The sequence below is a fragment of the Molothrus aeneus genome, chromosome 10 (genome assembly GCF_037042795.1).
Source record: "Molothrus aeneus isolate 106 chromosome 10, BPBGC_Maene_1.0, whole genome shotgun sequence".
NCBI lineage: Eukaryota > Metazoa > Chordata > Aves > Passeriformes > Icteridae > Molothrus > Molothrus aeneus.
Window position 1 is genome coordinate 6805812 of NC_089655.1, and position 20790 is coordinate 6826601.

At 45.0% G+C, this 20790-nt stretch overlaps 1 protein-coding gene across 1 annotated transcript; it reads left to right on the forward strand.

The window, feature by feature from the left end:
- The first annotated feature begins 1580 nt into the window (after positions 1-1580).
- Positions 1581-19249, forward strand: SAG (S-antigen visual arrestin). The gene is made up of 16 exons (XM_066556873.1): positions 1581-1864; positions 3052-3219; positions 3784-3844; positions 3930-3974; positions 4246-4439; positions 5134-5193; positions 6280-6347; positions 6532-6667; positions 6973-7057; positions 8263-8335; positions 9350-9487; positions 9782-9859; positions 10767-10790; positions 11209-11273; positions 16579-16588; positions 17232-19249. The coding sequence occupies exons 2-16, from the start codon at positions 3121-3123 to the stop codon at positions 17323-17325; spliced, it is 1230 nt and encodes a 409-aa protein (XP_066412970.1). The 5' UTR covers positions 1581-1864; positions 3052-3120; the 3' UTR covers positions 17326-19249.
- Positions 19250-20790: the final 1541 nt, after the last annotated feature.

The window sequence follows — 20790 nt, forward strand, 5'->3', positions numbered from 1 at the left end:
TGGGAGATTAGCATAATAAAAAATGCAGGCTCTGCTGAGGAGGATCAGAATGGGTTTAGGATGTTTATAATTTAGACTGCTGCACTTGTGTTTTTCTAGAGCATGGACACAGATCTTACCCCAAGGGCTTTGCTAGGCCCATTGATGCCATTATGAAGCAGGTTAACAATGCTGAAGGATAAAAGCCAGCTAGCTAAATCCTTAAGCATTTTAGATTAGGGTTCCTTAGCACCAAGGTATGTAAGAAATTCTAGTGAGCAATTTTAGCTTTTCTTTTTTCCCTATAGTTTGATTACTTCTATTGCTTCCTTTTCTGCTCCAGTCTGCAGAGAGAAGAAGAGCAAATGAAGGAGCCTGCAGTGCGGAGGTGGCTGTAGCAGTTTTGCTGCCAGAGGTGGAGCTACCCTTCAAGTGGATTTGGGGGTGGGTTGGGCACCTTTCTCAGGATTAAGGGTGCACTAGGAGCATTTGTTACAGAGAAGCTGTTTCCAAGATCCTCTGAAGATGTTTGCAGTGGTACATCAGGCCAACAGGAATGCTCATCCTCTCCTGGAGAACTAATAACCCTGCAGTGGCTGCAGCACAGACTTGTACAAAACCAGCTTCCTCCCTTTTGCATTTGCAAAGTGTGATTGAGTTTCATCTCTGGGGTTTCTTCCTTACTTCCTACAATAAGGACCTGGCTTCCCTTCTGCAGCACAGGCACGTGTGAATTTCTGTGGTACCAGCCTGGCTGGCTTGTGTTTGTCAGAGTTGATTTACAGAATAGTGATTAATCTCTCCAAATAATCCACCTCTAGTTAATAAAATATTGCTGGAACCCTGAAAGAGCTGAGGAGCATTGGTTCTGTCATTCTTTTTTTTTGAGTAATTTGTGTAGCCCTGGCCACTATATTCAGGCAAATGTCAGTGATTGTTTGTGAAAAGCTTGATCTGTGACTGTAAGGTTGCTTGAGCTGGAGGGAGCTGTTAGGCTGGCAAGTAGACAGGATATCATGTGATCCTTGTAATCAAATGAACAGATGCAGCCAGAGGAAAGCTACAGCTGTTCCTACAGCTCACAAGCCAAAAGTTAACATATTCTGTTGTGCAAAATAGCAGGGCCAAATTCACTGGTGGGGGGGGGGAAGCTACCCTTGGAAGATTAAGGAACAGCAAAGCTGAAGTTAATTGAAATATCTGTGTTTCTTAAATCCCAGATGTGGTTTTTTAAGTAAATTGAGGAGGAGATTGTACAAGCCAGCAGTCTATTGTTTTGCATCAGCATGTCAGTTGGCTGCTGGTGAAGCAGTAATAGATAAATTGCTTAGTGATCATGAGAATAGTGCATTGTTCTCAGTGTTTGACAGGCCATCAAAATGGCATTTTAGTGTTTTATAAACTCCCTTTTTCATAAATGGCTCTTGTCTGTTCAGTTTCTTACCAGGCTGCATGTCTTGCAGCCCTAGGAAGGAGGAGATAGAGCTTAAGAATAAACTGCTTTCAGTAGCTGTCCTGTGCTACGTAATTCCTGGCAAAACATGTGAATAGGATGTTGTAGACCTCTTCACTGACTAGCTGAGTGTCCTTAGGTAATGCCTTGTTGTTGCTGACTTAACCACTTCCCAGCTGAATCTCAACCCAGGTACAATATTTGCTCTTGCAGAGGGATTAATTATTGAAATCCTGGATGGACGCAACTAGAGACGAGCTTTCCAATCCCCTACAAATTGTCTTCCTTGCTTGTGAAGAGGGCAGTAATTCCCTCTGGTAGGTGCAAAGAAGCATAGGACACAGCTGCCTTGGAAAATTCATCTTTCTTCAATAATTTAGAAGTTCCCATCAGTGTCTGTGGAAGCTCCTGTGCCACTTTGAGCACAACAAGGTATTTAATGTTATTTGCTGGTGTGTTTGTTTGAGTCTACAGCATGTCTAGTCAGCAACAAATACTGGTCTGGGCTTGAAAAACCTACTTAATGAAAACAGAAATGCTTACATGTGTATGGTCTGCTTCTAATGTCTGACTTACATTTTTTTCAGCTTCCCAAGAAGCCAAGTGTTTCCTTTTTCTATGGTTTGTTGTCTGCAAATAGGCCCCGTTTTACTCTTGAAGCAGTTTTAAAATGGGAAAGCAAGCTGAGAAATAGAATTGGAGCAAACTGCAAGGACACTCATACTCCATCAGAGCTGGGGTCTGTAACACAGTGCTCTCATTCACACAGCTCTGATGGTGAGGAGTGTAAGGACAGGGTATGTGTGGCATCATCCTTTCCCGATGCTGCTCCTCTGCTTCAGAATCTTACAGGGTTAAGGTTGCTCCTGGATCCTCCTCCAACAGCTGCCAAAAACCTTTTTCCCTGTGAATGTGTCTAATCCTGTGATTCAATTTTCAATTCAAAATTCAATCATATTGTGATTACCAGAGCCACCTTGAATCTTCTGTTAAATGGGGAAATGCTTCACCTTACTTTAAATTTGCTGTCTGATCATTAACTGGATGCTATTTTGTGACTTAGAACAGAATGAAAGGTTAATCTCTCTACTTCGTACCACTTAGGTTTTCTGGGCTTCTCTCTCTGGATATCTCTTGTGCCCTTGTGCTCTCCCCTTTCTCTTCTTCCCTTCTTTTTTTCCACTGCTTCTCTTATTTTCCCCCATTCTCTTCCTTCCTGCTCTTTTCTCTCCCTCCTTATTTTTCTCCTCCTGAAGAATTTTTATTCCATATTTTTTATTCCATGTGTTTTCTACGCCTCAGCTGCAAGCTGTTCCCTACCTCTAAGTATAATTGTTGCCTTTCTGGGCAGGTGGCTGGACTGGTCTATCCTTATAGTGGATTCTGGTTTGAGCTCAGTGCTGCTCTGCCCATAATGGGCTGCACTGGGTTCTGGTTGAGGAAAATGCAACAGCACAGATGAGTTCTTATTTGGGGATTGGCCTGACTCCTTATCAACACAAACCACCTTGGTAGCTTTTAGAGAGAGCCACCATTTGGATGTGTGAGGAGGTCTGAAACAGCACCAGGAGTTCAGTGCTTTACCTGCTGCTTTTATCTCATCCACCTATTTTTCCCAGGCATCTGGCACAGGATATTTTGGGACAGAAAAGCTTCATTCACCCGCAGTCACATCCCTGTCTTTGACCATGAGCCGCCCTGAGTCTCAAAAGACTGGGACTGGTGGGAAGAATGCTGATTCTCCTCCAAAACAAGTTATCTTCAGAAAAAGCACCCGTGACAAAGCTGTGAGTACAGTAATAATGGGCTTATTTAGGTTTGAGTTTTACCTGTAGTCAGACTGAAGACTTATTAGAAAGCTCTTTCCTGCCCCCTTTATTTTTTCTGAAGAAGGAGGGTGACCCATATTACCACTAAGTTTGAGGAGATGATGTAAACAGTTTTTAGGGCAAACTTTTCATATGTTATAATACAAGGGAAGGCAGCTCACCTCACTTTCCTCCTGGGTTGTACTTCTACTGGTAAATGTGTAAAACAAACCTGATTCATTGTCTTTCCAACCTGACAGCACCAAAAATTTTTAAATCTACACTTCTTTGTCCCATGCACAAGTATTTGTGTTGTACCTTTGGGAGTTGGTCTAGATCAGGTCTTCAGTTCTGATGTCCTGCATGTGAATAATCCTGTTGAGTCTGGTGGGGGGTTGCTTGTTTGCTGGAAAAAAGAAATTCCACTTAAAATGGAATTGTTCTGATCTCTGCAAAATTTATAGCTCTCTGATGTGTGTGTCCCCCTTCCCTCAACAACCACAAACATTTTAAAGTTCAACTGTGGTCATCCTCTCCACACAGCTGACCATCTACCTGGGAAAGCGGGACTACATTGACAACATAGGGAATGTAGAACCTGTAGGTAAGTCCACGAGGTTATGTGCTGCTCTTCCTGCTCTCAACCCTGCTTTTATCTATGTTAATCTTCATTTTTCCCTTTCTTTCAGATGGTGTTGTATTGGTGGATCCTGCAATTATCAAGGGGAAAAAAGGTTTGAGGTTTTATGCAATGTATTTCTCAGAAATTGTGTTTCTGAGTGAGATGCTAAAATAGAACCTTTGAAGGGTACTAATGTAACTCTGCCTCAGTGAATGAGCTTCTTATCAATGTTGTCTGTTGTTCCACATGGGATGAGTACTCACTGGGTTATGCAAGTGTTGAAATGAGTTCCCATATCTCCCTGAGGCAGGAGGTGTCCCCATCTCTGCCTGGCTTCACCGTTTTCCTGCTGCCTGCTTCACCTGTCCTGTGCTTCTTGCCAGTGTTTGTGTCGCTGACGTGCGTGTTCCGCTACGGCCAGGAGGACATCGACGTGATCGGCCTCGCCTTCCGCCGGGACCTGTTCTTCTCCAGGGTCCAGGTGTACCCACCTGCTGACAAGCCAGAGTCTCTCACCCTCTTGCAGGAATCTCTGCTAAAGAAGCTGGGGAAAAATGCTTATCCCTTTTTCTTTACAGTAAGTATTTCAGAAGAGCTTCTGATTCTCTTCTTGTTTGTAGTTACCAGGCTGTTGAGGCCTGGTGATGGACTGAAGATGGGAATTTATAGTGAATTCATGTTCTGCAAGTTCCAATTTTGAGTGACAGGTGGTGTTACCAATGTTTTTCTTTCTTCTTGCAATCCTGAGAGGTAAAGTGCAAGAAGATCCTAACTGTGCAGTGATCACACCACTGTGAGAAGTGCTTTCTTAAAAAAGGCAAGGGAATTTGCAATGGCTTTATGCTAGCAACAGCCCCATATTCTTGCCTTCCCATTCCTGAGGGGCTGGAATACTTTTTACCATTTTCCCAGTGCCAAATCCTTTTCCTTTAAAAAGTTTGGATCAAATAAGGAGATGAAAAGGTCTTTGACAGCTGACTGCCAAATTCTGACTGGAAATCCTTCCAGTGCTGTCAGTCATATGTCTGTCTTAGTGTTCCTGAGGAAGATTCACATTGTGCATGGACTTTTTTTTTCTTTCTTGACTTTTAAAGTATTTTTGGAAGAAAGGGATTTGTTCATACAAGACAAGTATACTAGCCAGAATTCCAAAGGGTTATGGCTTTACAATGAGTGACCCCTTGTTTTCAGGACTGCTTTTGTGAGCAGTGTGTTACCTAAAGCATCTGTGTACTATTGGTTTGGGCCATTTCCTCTTCTTCCTCCCACAGTTTCCAGATTACCTGCCTTGCTCAGTCTGTCTGCAGCCTGCACCTCGTGATGTTGATAAGGTGAGACCAGTGGGACACTTAAGCTTATTGTGGTTAAGGAAAGTTAGATGGAAAAAAAAAATGAATTTGTTTAGCTTGAGAGTGTAGAAGGTGATACGGATTTTACAAATGTCAGGAACTTAGGGCTACAAGTATGTGTCACAGAATTGGAGTTGAAATCCTCAGAATAAGAAAGGGAATCCAAACAAATAGCAGCAAGACTACAAAATCTGCAGTGTTGTAGCTTCTTTAAGACTATCACATGATTTGTGCTTTGGCTGCACATAAAATGATTGTGGCTGTGAGGCTACATGAAAGAAAAGAAGACTGAGTGCCTAAAATCTCACAGATTGCTATAAATAACATGTGTTGAGACCTGCCCTGAATAAAATGCAGAGAAGAGCTGGCTTGTATGTATGAGTAAACAGAACAAAAACCCTGTAGAAAAAAAATCACTAAATAATTATATGTTCTGCAAAGTTTCTGATACTGTTAAAAATATTCCTTTTATACTTGACTGGATGCTTGTCTGGACAGCAGAGCTAGGCAATCAGCTGGGCAAAGTGGGATGAGGGTTGTAGAATAGAATCTAGTGCATAAAGGCTAACCTGTGTTTTAAGACAGGGAATATTCTAGCAAAAATATCTCTGTAGAGAATTACCTGGAACTCACACAGGTGCCCCACAGTGCTGTAAACCTGTTAAAGCAAAGGTTAGCTTGGCATGATCACTTCCACTCCTTAGATGCTGGTTTTGGCGTTACAAAGCCAACTCAGAAATTCAGTTCAGAAACCAGGGTGGGCCAGGCAGCAATAGCACACTGGTCAGTCTTAGGATGTGACCTTTCCAGCACTGGTCTCACAGGAAGCCTTTCAGGAGCAGGGATGGCAGCTCTCAGAGGCTGGTCTCATTCATCAGAAGCCCTGTAGAACAGGTGAATGTGCCAACACCAGTTGTCAGAGATGCCTGTGACAGTGGTGGGAAGCCAGAATAATTTGCAGCTGGCAGGAGTCTGCCAATTTCTGGTGTGCAGAAAGATACTGAAACATCTGCAGATGTTCCTGTCTTCTGATCCTGATTTCACAGCTGTCCTTTCTCTGTCTGGCAGACTTGTGGGGTGGACTTTGAGGTGAAAGCTTTCTCAACAGAAAATGTGGAAGAGAGAATTCATAGGAGGTAACAGGATGTGTCTCTCTTCAGCTTTGCCTTAAGGGGATGGGTGGTCCAGTGGTGCACCTGGGTTGTTTGTTCAGCTTTGCCCCCTTGTCAGTGACTTCCTGGGTGTAAGCACGTGGGAATGCAGAGCTCCTGCCTCTGCCAAGCACTGGGTGTCACCATGGTGTCCTCTGCTCCTTCCCAGGAACTCTGCACGTCTGCTGATCCGTAAGGTGCAGTATGCTCCGGAGAACCCAGGACCCCAGCCTTGTGCAGAGACCACCTGGCAGTTCTTCATGTCCAACAAGCCCCTGCACATGAAAGCCTGCCTCAGTAAAGAGGTGAGGGGGTGTTTGCCCTGGGGCTGGGGCCATCATGGTATCTGCAGGCCAATGGGCATTTGCTGCTTTCTCAGCTGAGACTGACTTGTCCCAGCACTCAAGGGCTCTAATGTAATTTCTGTCAGTGATTACTGTAGGGGTGGTTGAAGCCCTACCAAACACATTTGAAGTCATTGAAGGAGGGGTCATGAATCACTGGGAGGGGTCATTTCCCCTACCTGTGAGGTGTAATCTGGGGGAACTAGAGGGGTTAGGGCTTGGAAAAAGTCTCCTGGCTGGATTTCTGAGCATCACATTCCTTCTAGGTATACTACCATGGTGAGCCCATTCCAGTCACTGTCACCATCAACAACAACACAGACAAAACTGTGAAGAAGATCAAAGTCCAGGGTATGTTTTTACTGTTGCTTGAGATTCTTTGAGTGCAATAGGTCTGAAAGAGAGACAGAATTTAGTGCTTGTAACAGTTTAAGAAGGCAGTTGGGGATATCAGGAATTTGTCCCTTCCCCCTGTGTGTTGCTGTTTCTTTGCTGTTTGTCAAGTGAAGTGCTGTAGCTTTTCTCCTGATTCCTGTGGTTACTTGTATGTCCTAATTTCAGGTACCAGATTTTCCCCCACAGAAAAAGAGAAGGGGTCTGGCTCCTGCAGTGGGCAATGCAGGTCTGGGAACAGTGGGGGAAATGCACCCTTATTGGGAGGTCAGTGGGAAGGGCTCCCTGTCAGTGTGATGCTCCTGCTGACTGTGAATGTGCCTAGATAACATACAGCTTTGCCTGGCATTCCAGAAACCTCTGGCAGTGTGGGAAACTCTGCCAGCAACAGTGTCATTGCTCCTGAGGAAGCTGAGGGCAAGGGCTGAGCTTCATTGCTGTGCCAGTGTTTTATATGTGACACTACATGTTTTCATCCCACAAGCTGCAGAGCTGGGGAAGACAGTCTGAAAGACAAAGGATGGGAAAGAGAAAAGAAGGCAGGGAGAGACCAAAATGGCTGAGGCTCCTACAGAATGATAGCAGAGAAAGGTGTTTCACTGCCAGTCTGGGATGTACTGTGATTCCCAAATATTTTTAGGCTCTTTTTTATGCCTCTATTAGGCTTAAAAAGACCTTGTTGGTCCCAGATTCTCTCCTCTTCAGTGTTTCAGTCAGAATTACCCTGGGATTTTTTTGTGTAGGATTGGAGAACATGAGCCATTTGTTATCCCAGGCTCTGTGCTGATGCTCTCTCCTGAATGCACATGCATGGGCTGTGCACAAGAGATATCAGGACCAGAGATAAAAGCAGACCCAAACTGAGAGGGAAGAGGGACATCTTTACAATGGAAAGAGAGGATCCCAAGAGAAACTGTGTGTTACTGACTTTGTTGTCTCCAAATCAAGGCCAGGTGCCTTTCAGGGAAGACAGACTTTGGCCACTGGTGTGCTGTTTGTCCAGGTCAGGCTTTCTGTCCTGATGGTCCCTTCAGGCTCTAAATGGATGGGGTTTTCTGCTTTCTTCACCATGTTTCCCATTCCTGGGCCTTGGGGTGGGGGCAACTGTGTTGTTTGTGGTGCATGCACACCCCTGAGTGTCTGCTTTCCTCTTTCTCCCTCAGTGGAGCAGGTGGCCAATGTGGTGCTGTACTCCAGTGACTTCTACACCAAAGTGGTGGCTGCTGAGGAAGCACAGTGAGTGAATGCTCCTGCTCCTTCACACCCTTTTAATTACCCTTGTCATCAGTGATGAGAGGCTCTCATACTACAGTCTGGCAGTCTCCTGCTGTTACAGTGCTCTTACCTCGTGTGTGCCACACCACTCAGCAGCTGGTCCCCTTTTCACAGAGCAGCAGAGATTCTCATGTTTTTTTCAGGGAATGGGGATGTTGCAGAAGAGGTTTGAAGAGTAATTATCTGCTACACGAGCTTAGTGGTGGCAGCAGAAGGTTCCCAGTTGCTGGAAATCTTTAAATAGAGATGCAAAACTTTTCTGAAAGGTGCTGCTGTTTGACTAGAAGTCATGGACACTCTTGCTTGAGCAAGAGCATTTAATTTGGTTTCTTCTGACCTGACAAAGCCCACAGAAACATTGAGTCTGTACATGTTATAGAGAGCCACTTGCTTCTTTTCACTGTATGGCAGTGCAGCTCTGAACTTCACACTGGGAGGAGGGTTCAGCATACCCAGGTGCTTTATATTTGTCTGGTGTTGTGCTCTGTAGCTTGGGGACATGTTTTCCATTCAGTATTGGTATTCTTAGCTAGATTAATTTTGTCCAAATTCAGAGCTTTGCAGCACAGAGGGTGTGGCCTCAAGTCGCACTCAGGGAGGTGTAGATTAGATATTAGGAAAAATCAATGTGGCACTTTGGGACACGGTTCACTGGTGGCCTTGGCAGTGTGGGGTTAGTGGTTGGACTTGGTAATCTTAAAGGGCTTTTCCAATCTAAACTATTCATTATTCTGTGGTTTTGACTTACTTTTCTGCCTTAATGTGAAATTAGGCATTTTCTGTAAGTGCTTGTTTTTCTCTGTTGATTAGAAAGGCAATTTTGCTGACTAGATTAGAGGTGGACATCTGTATTGTTGACAACTGAATTTGCACAGATAAATTCCTCTCCTTTTGGGCAGCTTTGTAACCTGTTTTGAACTCTCCTAGTTGGGTGTGTAACAAACCACAGTGTATCACTTCCCTTCTTATTTTCAGTGAAAAGGTGCAGCCAAACAGTAGCCTGACCAAGACCCTGACAGTTCTGCCCTTGCTTGCAAATAACCGGGAGACACGGGAAATAGCTCTGGATGGAAAACTGAAGGATGAGGACACCAACTTGGCTTCTAGTACCATGTGAGTGGAGTTTTAAATGGCCCCAGGTTGTAGGAGAGTTACAGAGAAGAGGGGAGCATGGAGGAGACACTTCCCTCAGGACTTTGTTGTGCCCGAAAGGATGCATGTGGCACCATTACTAAAACCATCATATTCCTTCAGGGTGAATGGGGATCACAGACCTGGAGAAGTATTGGCTGCACCTGAGGCTTGCCTGCCCTCCCCTTCCAGGATGTTCCCCTTGTTCTTGCTCCAGGTGTGTGTTGTTGCTATACTGCTGTGCCACCTCACCCCGCTCTCTGTTTTCTCTGGCAGCATTAAGGATGGAATAGACAAGACAGTGATGGGGATTCTGGTTTCCTACAAGATCAAAGTGAAGCTCACTGTTCCAGGGTAAGTGTAACACACTTTTTGCTACATCTGCCTTGAGTTAAGGGAGGGGAGTGTGTTTGTCACTGATGGGTGAGGAGAGACCAGAACAGTCCACCCCAAGAGAAAGGGCACATGTTATAGGATGTGAGGCTCCCTGTAAAGCATAAATTGCCTGGAAAACAGCCTTGGCCTATCCAAAGAACTTGTCCTGAGCCAAATGGTTTGTGTAACTCTCCTTAGATACCATATAACTTCATGGTTGAAGTAGGAACCTCTGGTTTGCATTGCAGTTATTGTTTCAAAGCTATAACCTATTTTGTGAGAAGTGAGGTGAAACTTGGTGTGAACCTCTTATGTTGGCATGGCTGTTCTCCCAGAGCAGAAGGTGAGAAGCAGAAGGTGCCTGAGAGTCATAAATCCTGTAGCTCAGGTTCTGTTCTCAGCCAGTACAGAACCTTTCTGGGTTTCTGGGTAAAGCTGATGTTATCGACGTGAGTTAGATCCAGGATCTAACAGTGCAAAAAAGGACCAGGATAGTGACTCTCAGTTGATGCTAGTCACCGTTTACCTTTGTATTTCATTTATCTATGCTTTATTCTAGTATAAAAATGCATCAAAGATTTGCCTAAAGTGTGATAAAATGCCTGCTGCATTCTGTGGGCATCCACTTGCCTTTTGGCTCTTGGAAAAGGGGCCATGCCCAACATTTGGTCAGGAGTTCAAAAACTTAGACTCTTTGTCCATGGGAATGATGTGAAAAAGTAAGGCTATCTTTTTTAAAAACAAGTTCAGTTGAATTTGTGGCAACTAGAGAACAGTACATGAGGAAAGTTATTTCAGTAGTCCACCAATTAAACAGCACTTGTTGGAGCACCAGAATAGAGAGACATTAAATATTCTTTGTTCTTCTCCTTGTTTTCTTTTGTAGCATACTGGGAGACCTCACTTCCAGGTAAATGTCTTCTTCCTTTTCAGACCATGCAGTCCTAGTTGTTAGTCCATCTCTTTATTCTCTTTTTTATTGCAATTCTCACCTCCCTAAAAAAAGCAACTGTCCCTTAAGCTGTTAGAATAAAGTAGTTTGTGGTTCTCCTGTGAAAATGAAGCTATTACAAAAATATCTTTTGATTTTATATACATGCAAGTACATTCAGCACACAATAAACCCAGTCTATGTAAGTGAATATGCCTGGGATATTTGTGGAGAAATTTGAGCTTAACTTTTTTTGAGAGGAAAATTATGATTAGAAAAATATGAAAGAATGGGTGAAGCTGGAGCTGAGGGCTCAGGCTGGCCTAAGGAGGAAGGAGGCTGAACCAGGCATGTGTGTGGAGCTGTGGATCTGATGCATTCTTTCTTCTCCCTAAAGTGAAGTGGGCACAGAGCTGCCATTTCGTCTCATGCACCCCAAACCTGAGGAAAAGAACCCAGCAGGTCAGTTACACCTGGTTTTTGCCTTTGTTCATTAACAGCCTCGGGTGAGATCTCACCATTGTAAGGCTTAGAGTGATTTGTGCTACAGGAAGCCTTCAGAGCCTGCAAGGCCCCAGTATGGAGCTGTACTGTGTGGTTGTGTGTCTATATATGTGTGTGTTTGTGTGTGTGTATGTATGCATCAACCTCCAGGCACTAAATAACAGAGAGCAGGGATGCAAAGACAGGAGAAAATGGGAAAGAGTCACGTTCCCTTTCATCTTTCATGTATGGAATCACAGCTCAGAGTGAGGGGTTTGAGGACGCTCTGCACAGTTAAATCCTATGATTGCAGTGCAAAATATCCTCTATGAATCTGTCAGCAATTGCCAGCCAGATTGCAGTATAAGCAAAAAATAAAAAATCTGACATAGAAAATACCTAACACTCATGAGCATTTTACAAAGCCAAATACTTTTAAGCAGAATGAAGAGGTGATAAAACCACTGATGATTCTTGAGTCCCTGTTACTTGATGTGGCATTTGCCATGGTGTCTGTGATGTGGCCTTCTTTGTCAATGGTTTATCCAAGAGCAACATCTCTTCAATGTTAGGTCTCTGTGTGGAAGTGAGTGACCTCTGTAACAGTGTGAGGAGCAAGCCTTACCCAGGCATCTTGGGCTTGGGATCAGATGCCAAATCCACAGGCTGTCAGAGCATGCTCCCACTTCCTCAGGCCCTGGCTGGCTCTGTTCACCAGTGGTGAGCACCAGAGGTTGCAAGGTGCTCACACCAAATCAGAAGCTCCTGTACAGCATCTGAAGCCTCTCTTGACCACCAGACACATCAGCCCTTTCCTGCTGGGGCTGTTACAGATGAGCCATCTTGTCCTACTCTCCATACTGGGACAAAGTTTAGTGGGTTTCAAACAAAAGCCATGGCTGCTTTTGTGCTCTTTTTTTTTTTTCTGTCATTTTCTCTTTGTGCCCAAACTGAGTTAAAGCTGCTGTTTCTAAGAACATGAAACTTTCACATCAGAGTGACAGTAGGACCTTTGAGAAGAGTTATCCAGAGATAAATGCTTTGGTCTATACTGGAAGCATTAGAAGGGGGTGACTTGAGTCCTTACTGTGTGAAATTGTTGGAGGAATCAAATGTGAGCAATGAGAAGAGAGCTGGTGATCCACTCCACATTCAGATGCTCTGGTTGGGAATCAGGCTTTGCTAATTATGGATGTGCTGGAGTGGGCAAAGGTAGCTTTTATCTCTCCTCTAACAGTTGCACTACAGGAAGATAATTTTCCCTGGGAAGGCCCCTGCTGTGAGCAGTGCCAGCACATTCTCTTGGCACAGAAGTGGTGGAGGCTGGGATGGCACTGGTGATCCCAGGAATGTGGCTGGTGAGGGCCATCTAGTGCCTCTGGGCAGCTCAGGAGCTTTCATGGACACCAAGGAAAGCTTGAAAACTTCTAACAAGGCTCATCCAAAGGTTTAGGCAACTGTAAAGAATTTTACATTTTTAGGATGGCGTGAATTTTTATAACATGACTTTTTTTGTGTTAAAAATGTCAACAACCACTTTTTATTACTTTATACTTTTGGCAGAAGCATTTGTAATATGAGAAAAAATGGAAGTCAGGCAATTCTCCCTTCTAAGATGATTTCAAAGGAGGGATGATGTACTCCTTTATACAGTACACTCAAAAGGATGTGGGCAGAGACTTTACCAGGAAAATGGAGACCTGCAATATTTCTCAGATCACTTCCCCCAGCACATCCTCTTACCAGAGGCACAGCCCACATGTTGTTTGCTACATCAAAGTCTTCTAGAAGCCTGCTGTCAGAAGTGTCAGCTATGTTCCATGCATTTTGTACAGATGGAAATACCAGGTTTCTTATAAACTGAAAAAAATGCAGGTAATTTCAGGAGCTCTCCCATGGGAAAGCCCTGCAAATGGTTAACACAGGAAATAAGTGCTTTCTCTTAAAAACAGATCCTCTAACACAACAGAAAATTCCTCTGAAGCCTGAATAGCTGACTTGAAAACTGTGCTGGAATGTGGTGTCTGAGCTTATTACAGGGAATAAAACAGTCTCCCATATGAAGCTGGTAAACTGAAACACTTTTCAGCTTTATTGGTTGGTAGTTTTCCATGCACTGTGCTTTATCACTTTTCCCAGTTGTGAGTTCAGGCTTTTTAATTTTTTCTTCTACCACTTTAGCTCATGAACTCTGAGAAACATAATGTGTTTCATTGGTGAAATGCCATCTAATTTGGAATCAAGCAAATCCAGGCTTAATTGTAGAGATGGAGCTTCAACAAACAGTGTGTGGAATCTCAAAGGTCCCAAAAGATGGAATTTTTCTTTGTTGGCTTGTTCAGCAGCCTCTGCAGTGAGTGTAGGCAGATGTGCATGCACAGGGAATTTTGAGATCACTCCTTGTCTTCTTTTTCTATTCCCTTTTGTATTTATTGACGAGTCAGTAGTGACCTGTTTGCCTACTGCACCTTCCTGCTCACTTGACTGTCTTAAGGCACAGCTGGAAGAAAAGAAAGAAGTCAGAGCAACCATCTTATGGAGTTAAAGCTGGAGTGGGATTAAAAAATGCCACATACTGTGATTTATTTTGCAGTGGGGGAATATCCTTTTCTCTAGCCAAGGTGATTTATGGCAGAACTAAAATGTGTAGCATCAATGCATTTAATCATGCAGGGCTGACTGGAGTACAGGGAGCCTCAGAAACACAAGAGCTTCCCAAGAACATGAGGTGATTTTTTCAGGGCCAAGCTGGGGCAAGTGAGAGCAAGTGCGAGCAAGTGCTGTGTGCTCTGTTTCACAGCAGATGGCTTTGCCCTCTCTAGCTGTCTGTGAGCAAGCTCTGAAGCATTCATCACTCAGCAAACAGCAGGTCTGTCACAGTGCATGGCTATTGCAGATTGCTTGATCTTTCTTCCCTGTGCCTGCAGGAGACAGAAAAGAAACAGCTTGCTACCTTTGCCTCCCTGTGTTTATCACTTCCTTCTCTTGATCTTCTGCTAGGCCAGGATTTGCATGTTTCATGTGTGCTGTGTTTGTGACTGTTTTTGGACCCATGTGGTTCACATGTGGTTATTTTTAGGCAAAGCAGCTCCTGTCACATTGGCAGTCTGTCTGTTCCGCCTGTTGACAAAAAATGCGTAAGGATCTGTTTCTTTTAAAGATAGATTCAAACTGGGCTGTGTTTCTTCATGCTTCCAAGACCTTTCTGGTCAGCAGTTAGCCCAGAAGTTCCTGCTGAGTTTTCCTCAAGGCTGTGGTCTCAGCATGAATTCTTCGGTCTGGGGTTTTCCTGCCAATCTTCTGATGTTTTACGTTTTGTGGGCCTATGTCTTGGACACTGGCCTTTGTTTTGGCTGTTGTTCAACAAATGGTCATTTATCTGCTCCCCGATTAAACTTGCACAAAAGGGCTGTTTTCAAGAAACCCAGGACTGCTTTATCCCTCTAACAGTAAAATAAAGCAATACTTTCCCTGTTTTGGTATTGTGACTTTCCGAAATTAGGACATTTTAAGGCATTGAATGTCTTGGAAAATAACAAAATCCAATCTCTTTCTCTTTTCTCCCCCATCAAGTTAAGAGAGGTTAAATGAAAGTTTATACTGAAAATTACCACATGTTATGACTTGAATTATATGGAATAATTTCTGTGGCTGCATAATAAAAGATTCCAGAAAACCCTCCCCTGGGAGGATGATGGTATTCTGGACCCTCATCAATCCCCCTCCCATCCCAACCCTCAAAACAATTGCTGGAATGCTAATTAAAAAAGTAAAAGTCTACCCATTTTCTGAGAATTTTTCAGTATTATAATATTAAATAAGCCACAGGACAACCAGAAAACTCTGGAGTGGATCTAACTTCTGCTAGCATGCAATTGGAGCATGTTGGAGTTAGTGTTGCAGCCTGAAGGTGCAGTGGTGCATTTTTGAATGTAATCTTCCATCTGAGGTACATTACAAGCACTACTCTGCTGCCACACTATCTGTGTATTGACTCAGTAATCATGTATCTGACAGTTAAGTCTGTGCCCAATTGAAGCAATAGCTATTTCCCCCCTCACTCCATTTTGTAAAATCAGTTTCAGATCACTGGTGGGGATCTTGCTCAGCTTCACCCACATCACTGATATCACTGTTCCCATAGTAATGAAGGTACCTCCAAGAGGGGAAAGAGAGCAGACTAAAGGAGAAAAATGATGCTTTATATGTTGGAAATTTTAGAAGTTCTAAATGTTTCATTTTAAATCCATGTCAATCAAGCATACATGCCCTGAGACTTTCCAGACTTCATCTTGGCTTCTGTCCTGGTCTGGAGAGATTCCATCAGGAGTGTCTTTACATGAGCCATCCTTTGAGGCATTTTGGCTTGAGTTGCCCCCTTTGGCACACTTTTAATGCTGACTTTTCTGGCAGTGTGTGTTGTGGATGGGAAGTCTCCAGGTAGTGAGTTATCCAGTCAATGAAGTGCCCCAGATTTTTGCTTCTGTAGAACAAGGGTGCTTTGCTCCCTGACCCAAAGCCATGAGAAGTAAGCCAGTTAAGTGACTATGCCTTCCTAAAATAAATGTGAGAACAATAAAATCCCTGCAAATACAGTCTTCTGGTTTTTTTAGGCTGTGCTGAAACAGCTTTCAAGGAGTCCTGCTAGTAAGCAGGATTTGTTATAGTGTGGTTAGGAAAGATCCCACTAAAGAAACACAAGTGCCAAAAGTCTTGAAACCATTTTTAGGGCAAGATGAAATCAGGAGTGTTGCTCCAAAAGCCTTAACCCATCTGATGAGAGATCCCTGAGGTATTTCTGTACTTTGACCTCTAGTTTTAATGCCTTCATGTTTATTGAACAAAAGCATTGTCTCCTCATCTAAGTCTAAGCTGACTTTTTGAATCACAGTGATAGAGCAATTAAAGCTGACATCATGTCATGCAAGCACTGTCAGCTCAGAACCCAGGTGAGTGCACAGATGTCCCCCACAGCTGTGACCATGAGCAAGTGTAGATGGGAAAATCTGTCTTTGTTCCTCAGCCCTTCAGATAGCTTGGGCAGCATTGCTGGAATGCTTTTCCATTTGGGAGATTGAGATTTGCCTGATCAGGTGTAGTTATGCATATTTTGAGACTTTCTGGAATTCTGCTTGTACTGCTGCAAATCCTGCTCTTGTCACTGCTCTGACTCGTCAGTCTGTACGTTTTTTGCATTAAACATTTTGCAAGTGTTTCAGCCATCTGCTGTTCTGACTACTCAGTGTGTCTCTTTTCCTCCTTTGCTGCATGCTCGTGACTGCAGGGAAGGATGGGTAAGTTTCTTTTAGTATTTCACATTCTAGCTACATTTGTGCATTGACTCTTCTTAAAACTCCTCAAAACTGTCCAGAAATCCCCAGCTTAAAATTCAAAGTGAGCAAGTTACTGTGGCCTGACAAATGACTGCTCTGAGTTAATCAGCAGCAAATGGCCACATGAAGAGAGATTAAGAGATTGTGTTTTCCCTAACAGCACAAACACACCCAGGAGGGATGTGTTTGTGCTTTATAGCTGGAAGTGTAAGGAACTTATTAGGTTTGACCATGTGTCTCTATTTTAGTATAGAAGGAATAAGGGTGAAATGTTTCACATTTCATTCCTGGACAAAGCCCCTTGCAAGCTCTAGGCTGTTCAGCTAGCTGATAAATATGTATCTGGAGTGGACATGATTCAGTACAGATTGAAAACATCCTCAGTTTGTGCCTTGACTTGCTCAATCAACTGCTTTTCATTTTAGCTAGAATAGCACCAGTGAAGATGGTGCCTGTGGGAATGTGATCCAAATCACTTTGAGACAAAGGAAACACTACCAGTCTGTTGTGGGCTTCTTTTCTTCATCCTGTGCGTTGCCTACAGTCTACTGGTGTAAAGACAGAGTAACATCATTTTGAAAGACCTGTGTTTCTTTCATTACAGCGAAGCAGAGCTTGTTTTTGAGGAGTTTGCTCGTCAGAAGCTAAAAAATACACCTGATGAAGAGGACAAGAATTCACCCTCAACTGATGAGTGATTAAAAGAACAGGCTGACAAAGGAGCTATGTTGTCTGGCTTCAATTACAAATGTAGGACCTAAGTTTCTAGTAATCTGCATGTTCTCAGTTCATACATGGTCTTCCAGGGATCAGCCCTGAGGTCAGTAGACATGACATCAGGAGTCTGTATTGCTTATTACAAGATTCACCTTGTAATGGGCAACACAACACCTGGTTCTTACTCAAGCTACCAGAGGATGACAGGACATCTGCCATATCATGACTTCTGCTTTCAGGGCTGCCTAATAAAAAGGTTGGTTGCTTTCAGCACTGGTGAGAGCTTAAATGACGGTTTATGCAGCCTGCCTGGACTTACTCAGTGTCAGAGGCTGTGACTTTGAAGTGCCAGTGAACGAAATCCTAGCCTGGAAGGCTGGCTTGCAGCCATGGGTGATTCATCAAAGTTTCTCAGCAGACTGTGCAAAACTCATTTTATTTCCTTTTGGTTGCTTTTGCGTTGATGCTTTACCAAATTCAGCCAGTGAATTTTTTTCTGTGCTTGCACTGTCCCCATGTGGCTTTTACATTAACTTTCTGTACCATTAAATGTCTCACAAGTTGTCTCCCACAGCACAGGCAATGCTGATAAACAGTATTAGCTTTCTAGCAATATGCTTAATAACCATGTTATTAAAGATGAGATAAATGTGCACTGTCAATGAATTGCTTAAAGCTCCCTATATAGAATGCCAAACAGAAGTACAAGTCCAGACAAAGTCTGTATTTAATCTAGTTTCCTGTAGGCAACTGCTTCAAAAGAAGGTGCAGGAAAATTAAGGAGGAAATTATGGCACAGCCTTCCCTGAGGAGCCTTTCCCAACATCCATCTGCCAGCAGTTGGTTTATGCTCTAAGAAATGAGATTGCATTCTGCAAACTTTGTTTTTTCTTGTTCATCTGGATATTCTCATTATCCATGTAAATGTCAGATATTTTCCTGAATCTCATGTAGGTTTTTGCTGAAGTGAGTTGCATCAGCTAATTACATTTTGCATGTAAAACATCTGGTGTTTTATTTTTCTCATTTTTGCTTTAAATCTGCTTTTCAGTGTCCCTGGTTTAAATTTCCCTGGAAAGTCTGAATGCAGGGCCCACATTTATTAATATGGACTTATGTTTCCTGCCCTACACTCTGGAAAATAGAATTAAGAACTTTACACTTCCATCTGTTAGCTTCTGTAAACTGGTCTTGATTAAGATGCTGGAAGCAGTTAATTAAGACCACAGCTGACTTCAGAGTTCCATCAGTGCTGTCCCCTAACACACCTGTTCCTCAGTGCTGTCCATTAGTCACAGGTGTCTCACCTTAGCTTGAATTGCAAGAGGCACAATGTTTGCTCTGCACTGGGTGCTAAAGAACCCGGCCAGTTCCAGGTGTTTGTGATCAGGATAATGTCTGTGTGATTTCAGCTTTGGGGAGGGTCAAGCATTTGCTGGATGTCTGGGGATTTTCCCTGGTATTTTTATTACTAATTTGTTGGTGGCTTGAGAACACACAGAAGATACAGTAAAGTTGAAGAAATTACTGGTTGTAAATATGCTGGTCTTGGAGAACAGGAGTTCAGAAAATCCTTTAAAGATCTAAGAGAAGAAGGGGGAACAGGTCTTACTTCAAAGTGTATCTTTCTCCACCAAGGTGTTTCCTTCAGCGTTTCTGGCTACCAGACCTGAGACCTGTAAGTATGGGACCAGTAAACTCAGAGATCTGATTATTTTTATTATTTTTTTAAATTTCTTATATGTCAACGTTGTGAGGGGCCTCTGTTGCTGCCTGCCTTCCTCTTAAATTCAGCTGTGGTGATGACTTCTGTAAGCTAAGTGGGACAAAATCACAGTGCGCTCTGTTGTGCAGTGGGGAGGAAATGGTTGTTAAATGGTTATTAAATCTGTTCTTTTGTCCGGGCTTGGGAAAGCACTTTGAGATGCTATTTGTTCAGCTCATGCTGGTCATTTACTCAGAGAGCAATGAGGGTTTTCTGCTGGTTCCTGCAGTTCCCTGTCCTGCAGGACAAGCTGGACTTTTCTCTGGCCCTTCAGACAGCAGATCCTGATACCTCTCAGCAAAAAATCGGTCTCTAGACAGAACTGTTTGCCTTTTATCTTCCCTTTCTTATGGTTCTGGTGTTATGTTGATCTACCGAGTCAGACCTATGGCCTGCTCCTCCTGTTTACCGCTGGGGGAGAGCAGATCCAATTTCCTGACTCCGCGGCTTTGATGTGGCGGGACTCTGTTTGCAAAGAGCTCGCCAGCTCTCGGAGAGGGATGCGCTCCGGGAGCGATGGCATCTCTGGACCTGCTGTGTTTGAAGACAGCTCGGAGCAAATACATGACAGGACGGGTTTCGTGACAGACGCTTTCCCCTCACACATCTCCGCGAGATCTCAGCAGGAGCACTGCACTGCCCGTGGCCGATGGGTGTTGGAGAGGCGGGAGGAAATTACCTGGCCACTGCCAATGGAGTGGGGCCGGGCTGGGGGTGCTGCGGGCTCGGCAGCGGGAGCGGCCCGGCCTCAGCGCCCCTGAGGGGCCCTTCGGGGAGCGGGCTGCACGGCAGGGTGTGCTCGCAGCATTTCTTTAAATCCTGGGAGCGCGGGGAGAGCTTTGGGAGGGGCTGTCCAGGGAGGAGGTGGTGTGCTCCTCCGTGGAGGTGTTCAAGGAATGACGGAACGTGGCACCCAGTGCTGTGGTCTTGACAAGGTGGTGTTTGGTTATGGGTCGGACTCGCTGATGGCAGAGGTCTTTTCCAACCCGAGTGACTTTGTGATTCTGTGCTGCAGTAGCCACGAAGAATGGGAAGGAATGAGGACCGCGGTCCCGGCTGTCGGGCTCGCCTCATTGGGGAGGGCTAGGCTGAACACCTTTGTCCAGGCTCCAAGGAGCTACGGCCGAGCCGTTGCGATCGGCGCTCGGGCGCTCGTAGGGAGCCGCGGAGGGGCAGGGCGGCCGTGACCGTCCCGCTACGGCGGCCGGGCCCTTCCCCGCCCCAGGCCCCTCCCGCTCCTCCGCCGCCGCCATGTGACGCGGCCGCCGCTGGGGGGCGCCGCGCGCGCGGGGCCGGTAGGGGGCGCCGGGCGCGCCGCCGGTCCGTGCAGCATGGCGGCGGCGGGGGCTGAACAGACACAGCCAGAGCCGGCCGCCGGCGCCGCGCCCGAGGAGTCGTCGGACAGCGAGCCGGAGCAGGAGCCCGGCTCCTTGCAGAAGCTTATCCGCAAAGTCTCGACGTCCGGGCAGATCCGCCAGAAGGTGCGTGCGGCGGGAGGGGGCCGCGGGCAGGGCCTCGGGGTCCTGGCGGCGCTGCGGCCGGCGCTGCCTCCGCGTTACGCTCGGTGCTGCCGCCTCTCCCTCCCGCCCGGCACGGTCCGTGCCTCCGCCAGCCCGGGCCGCCGCTTTGGGAGTTGCCAGAGACCCCCGAAGCTTTCCCCTGGGGCCTGCCACCGAGCCCG